General features: G+C 38.2%; 1 protein-coding gene across 6 annotated transcripts in view; it reads right to left on the minus strand.

The window, feature by feature from the left end:
• Window positions 1-1556: 1556 nt before the first annotated feature.
• Window positions 1557-14764, minus strand: part of LOC124170593 (myosin heavy chain 95F) — a 171464-nt gene continuing 158256 nt past the window's right edge. For 4 of the 6 annotated variants that reach the window (XM_046549406.1, XM_046549409.1, XM_046549404.1 and 1 more), the window contains 5 exons: window positions 14595-14642; window positions 11826-11934; window positions 8636-8759; window positions 6186-6410; window positions 1557-2770 (listed from right to left, as the gene is read on the minus strand). In XM_046549406.1, coding sequence (XP_046405362.1) covers window positions 2619-2770; window positions 6186-6410; window positions 8636-8759; window positions 11826-11934; window positions 14595-14642 — 658 coding nt within the window. In that variant the 3' untranslated portion in view covers window positions 1557-2618. The remainder of the gene's footprint in view (window positions 2771-6185; window positions 6411-8635; window positions 8760-11825; window positions 11935-14594; window positions 14643-14764) is intronic. The other 2 variants (XM_046549407.1, XM_046549408.1) reach the window with 2 other exon arrangements.

Here is a 14764-nt window from a genome sequence, read left to right on the forward strand (position 1 = left end):
ACACTCTGTAACGATGGGATAATAACAGCATCTACGGAAGTGCTGAAAGTTTGGCATCCATTTTGCCATTACTCTGGATGTTTGTCGCCCTGGCCGTAAGAAACCCATAACAAGCTTACTTGAGAAGCGACTTCCTTATTTCTTCCTTTCACCTTATCTCAACGACTTATAATGTGCTAGCTGGGGAGGTTATTTGTGCTGTGAAGGAAGGGTATGGAAGGAAGGGTGGAGAGAAACCCAGCATCAGAATTAGCCTACTCTTAACAGAAGGTGCCAAGGGGACCACGGCTTAATGCCCCATCCGACAGAGGTGCTTGAAATATCCTCCACAAATCTTTCAAGCAGGGATCGGGCAGTCTCTGAAAATCATCTGCCACTGCTGGGATTTGAACCAGAGCCCACAGGGTGGGAAGCCAACACTCAAGCCACCACACCAAACCAATACCCGACCCTTCAATTAAGGGAAGGAATTGCCTAAATGAGTGTAAATAAAAAACCACACAAATGTTATGCACAAGGCTGAAGAGTAGAATCTGTTTGTTTTGTTGTGACCCCTACATGAGAAAACTGGCTGGGTGGAGGAGTACATACACCACTTTGGGGAGGAAACTTGGAGGGGAAGACAACCCTCTCCCTAAGGTCGGTTTCAGTGAGAGGAAGGGAAAGGGTCCATGGTCAACAGAGGCCAACCCCAGTGAGAAAACATAGCCAGGATCAAATCAAAAATAAAATTTGCTATATTCCACACAGTATTTATTAAAAACTATTTTTGATTCTGTTATGACACCATTCTTAGAAGAGAACTTGCGAACCAATGATATGAAAAGAAAGCCACCTTAGGATGAGTCTGTAAGTAAAAGGAATTTTAATAGGGCCTGCCATTCGACTGGAACAGGAAACACCGACAGAGGTAAGGCTGGCAGCAAGAGCACGTGAATTGAGAAAGGCCTCAAAGGAGAACGAAGTGGGAGAGGAAGAACTATCAAAAAACTCCAAGGGGGAGCCATTCATGAAAATGGGATTGACCAGGTTGAAAATGGGTTTCTGAATAAAAGCCATGGCAAAACGAACAGCCTCTAGCTGAGAAGTGGTGGCTTGCTTGGCAGGAGTCAGAGACGATAGCAACTGCTTTGCAAAAGAACTGAGACCAGTGCATTCTAGACGCAACTAGTACAAAAAGCAGGGAACTGATCCGAAAATGGAAAAATAGAGGTACCTTTATTTTTCAAACTATTATCACAATCAACAGAATGAAAATATTGTTGACCGAACCCATTCACCCAATGTTACGCCACAGAGTTAAAGATTCCTGTTCCTGACAGCAAAAGCATACCACTACAAGCTACCCAGCAACGATAAAAATCCTTTAAGAGTTTATAACAGTTTGAATACTACCACAATCAGACTGAAAACTCATTCCGACTCTAAAATTTAGATTGATATCCTAAGGCCCTAAGGGAAGTCTAAAACCACTTTAAAAAAGACATAATTTACTTGAAATTTGATAGTAACCCTGAATGGCTCCAGCATTCTGGGGTACAGAATAAGCATCCATATTCCCTGGGTTCCATGAATTTATTCCAACTGAACTACAAAACTATTCATTTTATTAAGAAAGAAATACACGAAACCCATTGATATTACTTCATCAAACATATTGCTAACAACATATTTTACAACTGGATAAAAGAGTACCATTATCTTGCTCATTTTAACTCTTAAAGAAGCTTTCAATTAATATATAAACATAGCAATAACAACTTTAAATTATTTACATTTTTAACAGCCATTCGTTAAAATTTCATAACATTTAATTTTACAATTAATGACCCCAAGTCATTCTCTAATTACAGCCTAACAAAAAATAGTATCCTTTAAATTTCATCTACAAGTTAGCAATTGAAGCAGTATATTGTTAAATGAAATTGATTCCATTCTGAAAACAAGATAAATTTCTAAAAGAAACGAGGATATTTCACTATAACATAAATTGGTCGATTGCATTATAAAATAAGGCACAGCAAGAATACAGTGCTTTCACATGGTTATTTCTTTTGAAAAGCTCTCGGGCAAGAATATCTCTGAGAACTAATTAAATCAACATCATTAGAACTGGTAATCACAGAGCGATGATAGTCCTTTTGTGTTCAAACAAAGCCATCCTATGATACAAAATAAAATTTAAAAAATGACACCATATAAAAATACGATTGTTCACATGTAATACTTGATAGGCATCTTGACTAGGTTGTCCCATATTCCGCAGACCCTTTACAAGGAATGGAAATAATCAGATAGCCTTTAAAGGGCCAAAAATCACCATAAAAATTACATTTACCGACGCTGGCATTTTTTAAAATAGGAATTCTTATATCATGGTGTTATAACATATCTAACTACTGATAAAGTAAGAAGGAAAGAGAATCACCATCATCAACTCAAGAACAACCAAAGATGATAGCTGAAAAATAAGTTGGGTATAAACTGGGGCATAGAGGCCATGGCATTGCTTGTTGTGGAGTTCTTCACACAGTCAGTGAAATCGTGTGAACAAAACTCTGGTGGCACTAAAACATTACCATTATACTCTCCATAATCAGAGCCACCACAGCCTTTGGCTATTTAATTCGACTATCTCGAGAAACGAATGGCTTCCCACTGTGGGCCTCCCAATGTTGGTTGAACTCGTGTTCCAGGATCTCAGCACCACGTTTCCTTGTCAGGCCTGTCTCATCCAAACTCAGCTCACACATCTGCATGTCATCAATACCTGTTCAGAATGAAAAGAATATGATAGAATATGATAGAATGAATGCATGTATAGAGAACCAAATATAAATAATCAAATACTTGATAAACCTTCCAGATTTGATAACAATACCAGAGCATTTTTCTCATTTTAAATAAAACTAACATTCAAGGTTCCAACTCTAACTAAATTATGAAATTCACAGTTTTTTCCTGGTTTTCAGGGTCTAAATGTCATCAAATTCAATGTTTGCTGATAAGCCATTTTAGGCAGTACTATTGATCACATAACAATCACTGGCCGCATGTTAACTAAAAATTAATATACGCAACAGATGCCATGAATGCATATGCAGCAATGAACTTATCTGTACATAATGATGTCATCTATTGTTAGCAAAATTAAGGACTGGCTAAAGGTTGTGAGTGGGAAAATGGAGGGAGCAGGATGGCAAAGAAGGGAGGAAGTGTCTGAATTTTCACCAGGGTTAATGAACACTTCAGTTACTGGTCTTCCAATCACAGCCTTAGGGTCAACGTTTTGCCATGGAGCACAGACCAATCGCTGCGCTTAGAATATACATGTGTAGATAAAGCATAGACCAAGAGTCTGTGTGTGCCTGACCTTGAAACACAATCGACATATCGATTTTTCTTTTTATTTGTCAATTGCAGTTCCACAATCAAGTTTGAGAGATTTTTTTTTTTCAAGGTTTTCAGACAAAATTCACGCTTTTTCACGGTCTTCAGGTTTTCACCATTGAGTGGGAGCGCTGAACATTATATTGAATCAGTTAAAACTAAATATAAATGTATTCCCTCACATAATTAAGGTGTTATTAGTATAGTATCCTCGAATACCTAGAATACTAGAAAGTATTGGATATTCAAGATCTTGAATAATAATGCTAGACGTACGATCTCAAATACCTCTAATACTTCGAATTTTCGCGCCATACACTATCGCACGCACATCATTGGTAGTTGACTTGGAAACAACGTAGTGGACTCTAGTCGTTTAGTGCATGCAGCGCCGTTTTAGGCAAGTTGACAAACTACATCAAATTTGTGGAAAAGAGTGGTGAATAGATATCGTTCGACGTGGGGAACCAAAAATGGGTGGGTGGGGTGGGGGGATCTGAAAATGAATGTTTAGTACGTTTTGCATAATTCTAGCATTCAAGGTATTCCAAATTTGAGATATTCGAATACTCGAGCTATTATTTAATATCTGAGTTTGAGAAATCTGCTGCTCGACCCATCTCTAGTTTTTAATAATTCTTCGTTTTAATGATGTTATTTTTAATTACGGTTTTTAATGATGTTATTGATGCAAATACATTCATTAAATTTGAAATAAAAAGTTGATTTTTAAAATGTATTTGGAATATGCCTATTTATTTATATATTCTTCAAGTGAAATAGATTTATGACATTTAATATACTTTGTGCAATTCTAGTATTCCAGGTATTCGAAAATTGAGATAATCGAGTATTCGAGCTGTGATTTACTATTCGAATTCGATATTCGAGTTCGAGAAATCTGCTATTCAACCCATCTCTAGTTATTAGTGTAAACATATTCACCATTTTTAATGATCCATTTGACAGATAAATTTTACTCTACAATATACACAGAAATCATTTCGAATTTATTCATTATCTACTCAGCAAGGAACATATCTTAGCCAAGATCAATAAAGGTGGTTAACAATTAAAATAGAAGACTTTATCTGTAGCCTAATTCTGTATCAGCTGTTTTCTTTCACAGTGTGATAATTTTAATCAATTTCTCAAAACTGTTCCAGTTCTCTCAGGGTAATAAACTAGCGCAATTATATGATGCAATATCTTCCACTACACCATACCACCAAATGCACCAATTCTTTTGATGCAACCTCTACAAAACAATGAACTCATTTTCAGTCCAATTATAGAACTTAAAATCAATTTCTTGGTTAAAAGTGGAATTTATGAGTTTTTTTTAGCATTAACACCTTTGCTGTCATGTACCAACTTAAGCAATATGTATTGATATGAACTTGGTGAAAATTGGAACACAATTGTAAGAACAAACACAACAAAATAATGGCTACCCAAACTAATGCAACAGAATGAAGTCCAATAGACTGACGCATCACACTAAAAGGGCTAATCACATGAATGATTTGAAGACATAAGAGCAAATCAATACCAAAGAAAGATACCCCGAGATGGCCTTCCTTCCGAAAATCGTATCGAGACAACTAAAGACCATTAATGCAGCCGCAATTACATACATGGAATGACATTTTCAGTGATAAATGTTTCACGCATATATTTTTTTCTTATACACCTTTAATATGCGGTAATTTTCACATTGACCAATGGTTATGGCCATTTTGTTCCAAATGAGAGCATACCTAACAGTAAATAAGAAAAAAAGTATCCAAATATCCTGATAATTTTAAGTGGCTGTTGAATTAAGAGAGCTCACATTGTTTTCTCTCTAATCATGGTAAAAATCATCGCTTTCTGTTATTATTAAATAATAAATATTTGTTCACCAATGCATGCATGTGTGTTTAAACACATACCTAATTACCATGGTTTAAAAGACAGCAGTGCCTTTCATTTCCTAAGGATAAGAAAAAATGGTGCCTATCACTGAAACCTCTCTATAGAGCACCTCCATACATCAAATAGGGTGGTTTCCTATTATTTTTTTATTGCCTATATCGGAAGATTATTACTCCTGGAGTACATATTTCACGCTTTTAGATTTTTAAATGACGATATCTATTTTTCGCGATTAAATGAAAAGTGAAAATTTTCAAGCGCGCGAAAACGCGACGGGTAAGGAAATCTCTCCGTGTGACGTATTTCTGGTTCCCCCTCCCGCCTTGTGAGGTGACCTTGATTGAGGCTCTGAGCGCTGATAGGACGCAGGATGCTAGCGGGTAGCTGAGTACCTTGCTGGATGGTAGCGCTTGGCTTAAAAAAGGTTCATTAATACCTTATCAAACGAAGAAAACTTTCCGACCATAGCCAGTTTTAATAGGTGATTATTAAGACATGTTTCCCTGAGCTCTGTGCCTCATGCATGCATTGGTAATCTCAGACGATGTATAACTCCTATCTTCTCCTATAGAAACTAGGTCCCTGTGACGTCACGTGGAGTGGCATCGCATGGGCGCCAATCTGGCCCTTTTCAAATGAGGATAAAAATGGACCATTGCCATTCGTCTACACCGGTATTTCTAAAACGAAATAATTTGTATATTATGGATACAGTAATGGTGGGTAACAAATCGAAATCAATGCCTTTCGGTTTCTTTGATGAAGGAAACTACCCTATTGCCCAAATTTTGGTCCCCTCCATTATGATGTAAAGAGGTTTTACTGTATAAAGAAAAGATTTACATCCAAAAGATTAAGCTTTACATTTAAAAACTCACCCGCAACTAGAAGAATAGCAGGTTTGTTCGGATGGAGCTCCATTTGTCTAGCGACATACTGGCCATGGAAGTGAGCATACCACCAGCCTCGGGTGCTGCTGTTCACATTGGCCAGTGGAGCCTCATTGCCTCCTTCGCTGGATTTTGGAGCCGGACGAATGAAAGGGATGCGGAAGTAACGATCTGTGCTCACAGCCACTGGATCCTTCACCGGTGTGCGTTGTACTTTTCATGCAAAACAATTACACAAGATGAACACATCAATTTCAACTTTGAGATGCATTATGTGTTTGGTAATAATTGAGAGAGAGGCCGCTAGGAGTCGGCCTACCATATAATTGCTCCCGTGGATGACATAATAGCTCCCAGGGTTGAGAGGAGCGAGGGAGTTCAACTGACTCACAAGTTTAGTATATTCATGTGGGTAAAGCAGTACGGTGCATTACGTGGTGTGACGAAGACCGTGAGCCAAATCATCGGGGGAGAGGCAAGAATGGCATGCAGCAAAAGGTAGGTGGACATCGGGGCATTCTCTCTCTCTCCTATTCCTATTCAGAATACAGTCCATTTTTTATCCGTTTTTTTTGGGGCAAACCTTTAAATTTCACATTTCCGTGAAATTATATCGGCCCAGACAATATGGTAGAGAGATTGAGGGCAATTTTAATCTGTTCACTTTCTGCTTGCGGATGAGCTTTCGTAAGAGCCCAGACTCTCTCCGAGGGCTTCACTCATGGGGAGGGGTAGTATTGAGAGAGAGAGAGAGAGAGAGAGAGAGAGAGAGCAGGAGCAAACTTAACATTGCTAAATGTACATAACCAGCTCAGTATGACAATGAAAACCTTTGAGTCATGGGTGGCCACAGGTACTTTGCACCTGGTGCTAAAGCAATACATATATCTACTCATTTGGAGGATACTCAGAATAATCCCTCCACAGAAGCCCATGACATTATCAGCTATCACGCTGAATGCAGCACCGTTGGTGACAGGCATAATTGAAGACATTCAAGGAGAATGCATGAGGGTTGGCAACAGTGCTCCATGAGCAGATTCAAGATGTTTATTAATTAATTTATTTATTTCATCACAAAAAACGGCACAAAGGCTTTTACATTGGCTCTTCCTTAAATAAATAATATCTAAAAGATAACAAACAATAGCACAATAAATTAAAAGTAACAGAAAACAAAATTTTTCAACATAAGAAGGGGCGCCATTGATTAAACAATGGTGAATTATTCAGATGGCATTTTAAGGTGGCTTTGTAACTGGTGGCAGAGGAAAATAGGTCCAGGGAAGGGATTTTTGAAGCTATGGAGTTAAACGAGGAGGGGATTCGGTAGAACAGAGAGGGTTGAGAGATGGAGAGACAGAATTGCGGAATGTGAAGCAGAGAGTTATTTCGTACGGGGCGAGGAGGAATATGAAAACGGAAAAGAGGGAGAATTTCATTTGTCCGTAGAGAACCGCTAAAGTTTCTATGCAGAAACATGAGATCAGAACATGACCAAGGTCTGAAAACGACTGAATTTCCAAAGGGCTAGGCCACGCCTGCTGTCTGCTGATTGGCAAAGGGAAAGTCATGAGTAGAGAAGTTTTTCCTCCCCTCACCCCACTTACTTGAGCCACACCAGCTCACCCGCAAAGATAAAATGAACAGAGTCTAGCACGGGACAAAAACATGGGATAAAAAAAGCTATAAAAATTTAGCCAAGCATGTCCTAAGATCTCAATATTGAGGGGGCTAATTAATTTAAAGTCAGGTATGGTGTGGTATTTGGAGGAGGCGACCGACAGTTGAGGTCATTTGCTCACTAGCGCCATGAGGGAAAGGTGTGGAAGGAAGGGTGGAGAGAAAACCAGTGTCGGCAATAGCCTGCTCTTAACAAATGGCGCCAAGGAGACCAAAGTTTAACCCTATTACTGCCACCCCATTTCAGGTGGGATATGCGAAGACTGCCAAGGTGTTTTTCCGGAATATGCAACATTTCAGATTTTAGAATTTTTCAGCTACTTAATTTTATTTCATGTATCAAGATTTTTTCACAATACTTAAGATATATTTATATCTTATAGCCATATATATCTATTATGGGGGTTTACTTAAATTACAGCCCTTGAAAAGGCCACAATCATGAAAAAAGCGGGCCGATAAATCGGCCCCTGGCAGTTTTCGCTCAACCAGCGAGGGCCGATGTATCAGCCCGGTGGCAGTAAAAGGGTTAATATCCCATCCAAGAGACAGAGTGCTGGACTTGAAATGCCCTCCACACAACATTCAAGCAGGGATTGGGCGGTCTCTGAAAATTGTCTGCATCGGCTGGGATTTGAACTCGGGCCCACAGGGTGGGAAGCCAACACTCTAGCTATCACACCAACCCGATCCCCTCTAAAGTCAGTTGTTCACAATAAGATCACTCCACATTAGAAGTCCCACAGATCACATACCATTTGCTGCCTCCATGATTGACCTGGGCGCTCGTTCCTTCTCCTCCATTGTGGTCCTTCTCCTGTTCTTAGCCTTCCATGCATGGTATACTTTGAGGCGACGATGGAATTCAATTCGACAAGCCTACAAAAGAAAATGATTATACATACTTCCCATTATTAGCAACAAGGATAATTTATAGCAATAAAATTACAGTCGACTCCCGATTATCCGGCTGCTGTTTATCCAGGTTGCAGATTATCCAAACATGGGTTCACGGTCCTTAGAAGTTATCTGCGATCTTTATAAAAATTAAATTGGACGCACAGCACCTAGATATTTGCATTTTTTAAAAATACAATGCTACACCGGGCTAATTGTTTCCATTTGAATCCCCTTCTTAAAGTGGAATTATTTTATCTACTTGCTGACAAGGAATGTTTCAAGTTTACATGGACATTGCTCTAGCATTGTAGACAATGATCAGCAACGGAAAAAAAAACTCTCGATTAATTTTAGAAGATTCTTTTGTTGGTTAATCATTCGTAAATTCAGAGAAATTTTACTAATGACCTGCGATTATATATTTCATATCGCAAATGTGCAATTATTGCCGTGACCTTGCATGCGGTTGAATACGGCCCAAGGGAACCGAAGGTTTCGTCGCATTGGGGCATGTTTATGCCGTTACCAGTCAAGGCCAAACTGGAGAGGGATGGAATAGTAGAAGTGAAAGCAGTGGGGGAAGTAGAAGTAGGGATAGCATGAGTCATAGCCAGGCACTCTCCTGCCTAGAACATTGGCCCTAAGTCCTGGTTTCCTATAACCGCTACTGAACGATGGCATATTTGTGCACCCGTTGCCTTCACAGGAGTTCCGTGCTCCTCTTTACCAAGCATCGTGGTGCAGATCGGGCTCGGTGATCATGGATCCGCGTCCCACAGCAGTTGAATGGGCAACTTGTGCGAGACGCAGCATGGTGCCTGTCAATGTAGTTTCTGATGTCGCGCAGTGGTTTCGAAGCATTCGTGCAAACCACTTTTCTGAATCTGTGACCTCACAGCCATGGGTGCGTAGTTTTCGAAAAACCAGGTATTACATGTAGCAGTAGGAATACGAGTACAATCATGCTATCACCGCGAAAAAGATAGTGGTTGGGAAGAGAGAGCTGTTAACGATTCCGGAAAGGAAACTAGAATAATAAACAATGTACATAGGTAATAATTAGAGATGGGTCGAATAGCAGATTTCTCGAATTCGAATATCGAATTCGAATATTAAATCATTGCTCGAATATTCGAATACCTCGAATTTCGAATACCTCGAATACTAAATGATGAATGCTGGAATGTTTGACTCGGTTGCCTATGCAGCAGGCAACACAAGATTTTGGGGAGTAATTTTGATTTACTAATCTCTAATGATTTTAATTTGATGCCAAGTCTCCGTCGTGTTTTGACATTTATTTATTTGCGTAAAATGCTTAAATAAACTCAGAAATACGTCGTATTTGGTGTTATTCTTTTTGAAATTACGCGCACATTACTAATATTTCAATTCAATAAAGGTGTAACATCAATTGACGAAAGTCATTCTTAGACACCTTTTGTGCTAATAGATGACTCATGCAGCGGTTGACCTCCACAGAAATGGAGAACTTCGAAGCTGGTAGGAAAAAAAGGTCAGTGGGGGAGAAAAGGGAGGGCCGGAAACACGTTTCTATTGTTCTCGTGTAACCCGGTATTTTTTCGAAGCTTAGGTCTTCGTAATATGATCCCTGCGCGAGCTGTGACCTTTTTTTTATTTCGAAGGAGAGGAAATCCTCAGAGGGGTGGGCTAGTGCTGAATGGAGAGTGATACCGGATCTTGGGAAATGCGCTAATGTAAGTATCCCACGGTACTCACACAGCAGTTGACCTCCAGAAATGGGGAACATCGAAGCAGGTAGCCAGAAAAAGGTCAGTGGGTGAGAAAAAGGGGGAGGGCGTGAAACACGTTTTCATTGTTCTCGTAACTCGATATTTTTTTCGAAGCAGGGGTCTTCGTAATGCGATCCCTGCGCGAGCTGGGACCTTTTGTTTGATTTCGGAGAAGAGGAAAGCGTCAGAGTGGGTGAGGCGAGTGCTGAATGGAGGGGGATAGCGGATCGTGGGAAATGCCCTAAGGTTGCTATCCCACGGCACTGAGGTTCTCCTGGTGGGGGGAATCGGGGATTTTCGGATTTTTTCACCCGACCATTTTCGGTTCCCCTCGTCGAACTCTTTTCACCGCTAAAATCCACGAATTTGATGTAATTCGTCAACTTGCGTAAAACGGCGCTGCGAGCACTAAATGACTACTGTTCTCCACATTTTTCCGAGTCAACTACCAACGACGTGCGTGCGACAGTGTATGACGCGAAATTCAAAGTATTCGAGGTATTCGAGGCGGTACTTTTCGCATAACTATTCGAAACCTCGAATATCGAATACTTTCTAATATTCGAGGTATTCGAGTATTCGCGGATACTATTCGCACATCTCTAGTAATAATAGATTGTTTGATTTATGAAAATTACAAGAAATAAAAGGAAAGTTTGGAGTATCCGCGTTCTCCTATTATTCATGCCGCCTCTCCCCATCATTAGCCCGGATAATCGCGAGTGTACTGTATTAACAATTCGTGCACCACGGATGCAATATTATATTCTAGTAAACCCACTCCTCCAAAGTGCATGTATACAAATGCACAAGACTGATGAGCTCACAAAACTGAACACTGATAAATGGTATTCAAAACTAGTTACCTCATTATATGTATTATGATAAAAAGAGTATAACTGCTTTCAATTCACCGATTGATTATGAAAATGAAGTTTCATTTAGATTTATATACCATAAAAGTTTAGAAGACAAATATAAAATTCAAAATAAAAGTCAACAAGACCTTTTGATCAGCAAATAATGATTGAAATGTAAATATTTCAAGTATTTTAATTTTGAAAAAATGTAAAGAATTATATGCATTAGAATTATTGCCTTGGATCTACAATGATTTGAAGAGAAAGGATATCACTAGAGAATGAAATAGCATATCATGCCTTACATTTCACACTGTTTCATGCGATAAAGTTTGACATTTACAAAAGAGGCCAAATTTTAGAGTGTGCATTTCAAGCTGCCATACACAGTGAACTAATACTTGAACAAGCAATAAGAAATTAGGTATTACCTCAAGCAACTCAATCTCACATGAAGTGTTGATGATGTCTCGAAGCTCAGAATACTTATACTTGGACATGTCGTATTTTTTGTTTCCTTGCATTGCTGTTTTATCAGCCCTGAAAAAAAGAGTGAAAGCTTGAAAAACTACAAAAAATGTTTACCACAGCTGCCTCACTCAAAAAGCCAAAAACTATTCCAGCAACTTTCAATGACAACAACCCATATTATAAATGAGAATGGGTTGAAATTTAAATCCTCAAAATTAGAAAATAATTGCACTTTTTAAATATTTATAACCATTTGATAAGACAACATTAAAGACTTACCACTACAAGAAAACTATAGGCACTGTTAAGTACCATGGGTATTTTTGACCAAGATAGCATTGACACTAAGACATATTTTCCCAGCTAAAAACAAAATGAAGGCATGTTGAAGCATTATAAATATTTTGTAGACCAAAGTTCTCATGATTTTGATACTGAAAATAAACTAATTTAGGGATAGTGGTGGCCCATAAGTAGAGCACTTGGCTACTCATCCTAAGGTTCCTTGTTCAAATCCCACATGAAGCCTTAAGACATTCCCAAGAAAATTCTTAAATTAAACAAAAGTAAGACCCATAAAAATTTGGGTATGCAACAGCAGTAATCAATGAAAACAACCTAGGAGATGAAAAATACAATAACGTCAAATATGTTTGGGGACAAAATTACTATCAAAGAAATGGATCAATCTGGGAAGTAAGCGTGTCCCCAAAATCTCAGATTAAAGAGATGGGAGCATAAATAATACACAAGTAGTATATGACTTTATCACTGACTGATGTTTATATTTTTTATACTTTTGTTCATGAAATGTGCATAGGAAATTTGACTGATAGTGTCACATCTGGAGAGTGTGACTGACAACATAAGGCAGGTATGTCAACAAGGAAAGGGAAAGAAGAAGGGAACTCTAGAGTAGACATTTGTCTGCTCTCCATGAAGGGTTACACAGTGACCACTTAGCATGATATTTGCAGAGTAGACATCAGAGTACTGCAATTGAAAAGCCCTCAGAGAAGGCTTCTACCCACACAATTCCACTGCAAAAATCTTCACCATTACTGTAATTTGAACCAAGGCCCTCAGAATGGGCAGTCAACACTCTCAACACCACAGAAACCCTACAGACTGCAAAATTCAATGCTTGGGAAAATAAAACTCAGGGCCCATAGTTTTCTATCGGCAGCAGGTCAAATTACATACCACTAAGGCTTAAAATTAGCCATAGAAATACGTCCAAACAAGTATAATTTTAGCATTACGGTCACCACAAAACCAAGCAAGCATTCCAAGAACAACAAGTGAAATTTAGACTACAAGACAAAGCTTACCACAGAAAATGAAAGAAAGAGACAACAATTCAGCCAATAGATCAAAACAATCCATGCAATGCCAGGCATTGGTTTTTCTGATAAAACAATCTCCAGAGTTAAAATCAAACAGGAAAAGGTATTCTACAATTAATCACCAGTAAATCTAGGATAAACCAGTACACTCTTAAGCCCCTCCTTGATTCAAATACAGAAATTTTATCATGGAGTTTGAGATGCAATAACATATTTATATAACTTCATCATAATCCCAGGTTTTTCACACAAGATTTTTTAAAATTTCTAGACTAAACTACTGAATTTTTATTTGATGCATTTTTTTTCAATTTTTACAAAAGTGGTGAATTTCCTGATCTAAAACCATGCAATTGAATTAATTACATAAAAATAAATTATGTAAATGAAAGTAATTTTGGGGAAATACAAATTAATAGAATATACAAAAACTTGTATCCGAGGTAAATTTCAGAAAGGTGTTTTAACACACTGAACCTTATTTGCCTTAAATACCATCTCATATTACATACAGTGTGAGAATCTAACCCACAGATTACGACCCTAAAGAAAAAATACAAAGACAAAATTATATAGGCAAACACTTACCTAACACCAAAAGTTAACATACATAGATTAATTTTCAAAATTAAAACCTTCTACGCATGACCCAATAAGAAAATGAGAAGAATACATATTTAGCCTATCTCACCATAATCCTCCCAAAGAGTTTACAACATGTTTACGCAACGCATGAACTCACATAATGGGGGTTTATTATTATAAGTGTCTATCACACTTAATAAGTAATAAATTTTATGTGATGATAGATGCAAAAATTTTATATTAAAATTAGAATTTCAATATTAATTCACTGAAGTATCCTGGGCATAAAATTTACGAATGATCGTCAGATTTTGTGATGCACAGCAGTTAGTGGCTGACAACCTGCCTCACAGCAACTTGAATTTCCCTCAATGTGTTTCTATAAAAATTCAAAAACAAAAGAAAAAATTGTTCTGAACCTAGATATTGGACAAAAAAATCATGGTTACACTAAGGAAAATCACCCTTCAAAATAGTTATAGGTCATGATCAAAAATTTGAGTACAAACCAAAGTAGAGCTAGACCATGCAATGGATCCCAATTTTCAGATACTCTCCTTTGGTGATATAATTTGCTTTTTTAGCGACTTTTGCTCAGACATAGTTAAGTCATTTTTTATTCATGCATAGATGCCCACAAAGAAATTAACCAATGGCCCAGCAATACAACAACCAAAGCGAAGAGGAAAGTTGTAGAAAGCAATTACAGTTAACAGAGTAGGACTAATTACAGAGTAAGGCGCAGCGTAAGAGAAGTGATGGTCTACTATCTCCATCAGGCAGCTGTACTTGTAATACCTGTTCAGTTTTGAAGGGAAGTTCTTGGACTCGACAACCGCCAACCTACTGGAAAGAAGGCACAAACATAGACAATTGCCACAGACACAAGAAAAAGACATCATCCCAAACCAGTGCAAACATGTAAAAGAGAATGGAATATCACATGATTACACGTAGTTGGTGTTCTT

Source organism: Ischnura elegans, chromosome X (genome assembly GCF_921293095.1).
Source record: "Ischnura elegans chromosome X, ioIscEleg1.1, whole genome shotgun sequence".
Taxonomy (NCBI): Eukaryota; Metazoa; Arthropoda; class Insecta; order Odonata; family Coenagrionidae; genus Ischnura; species Ischnura elegans.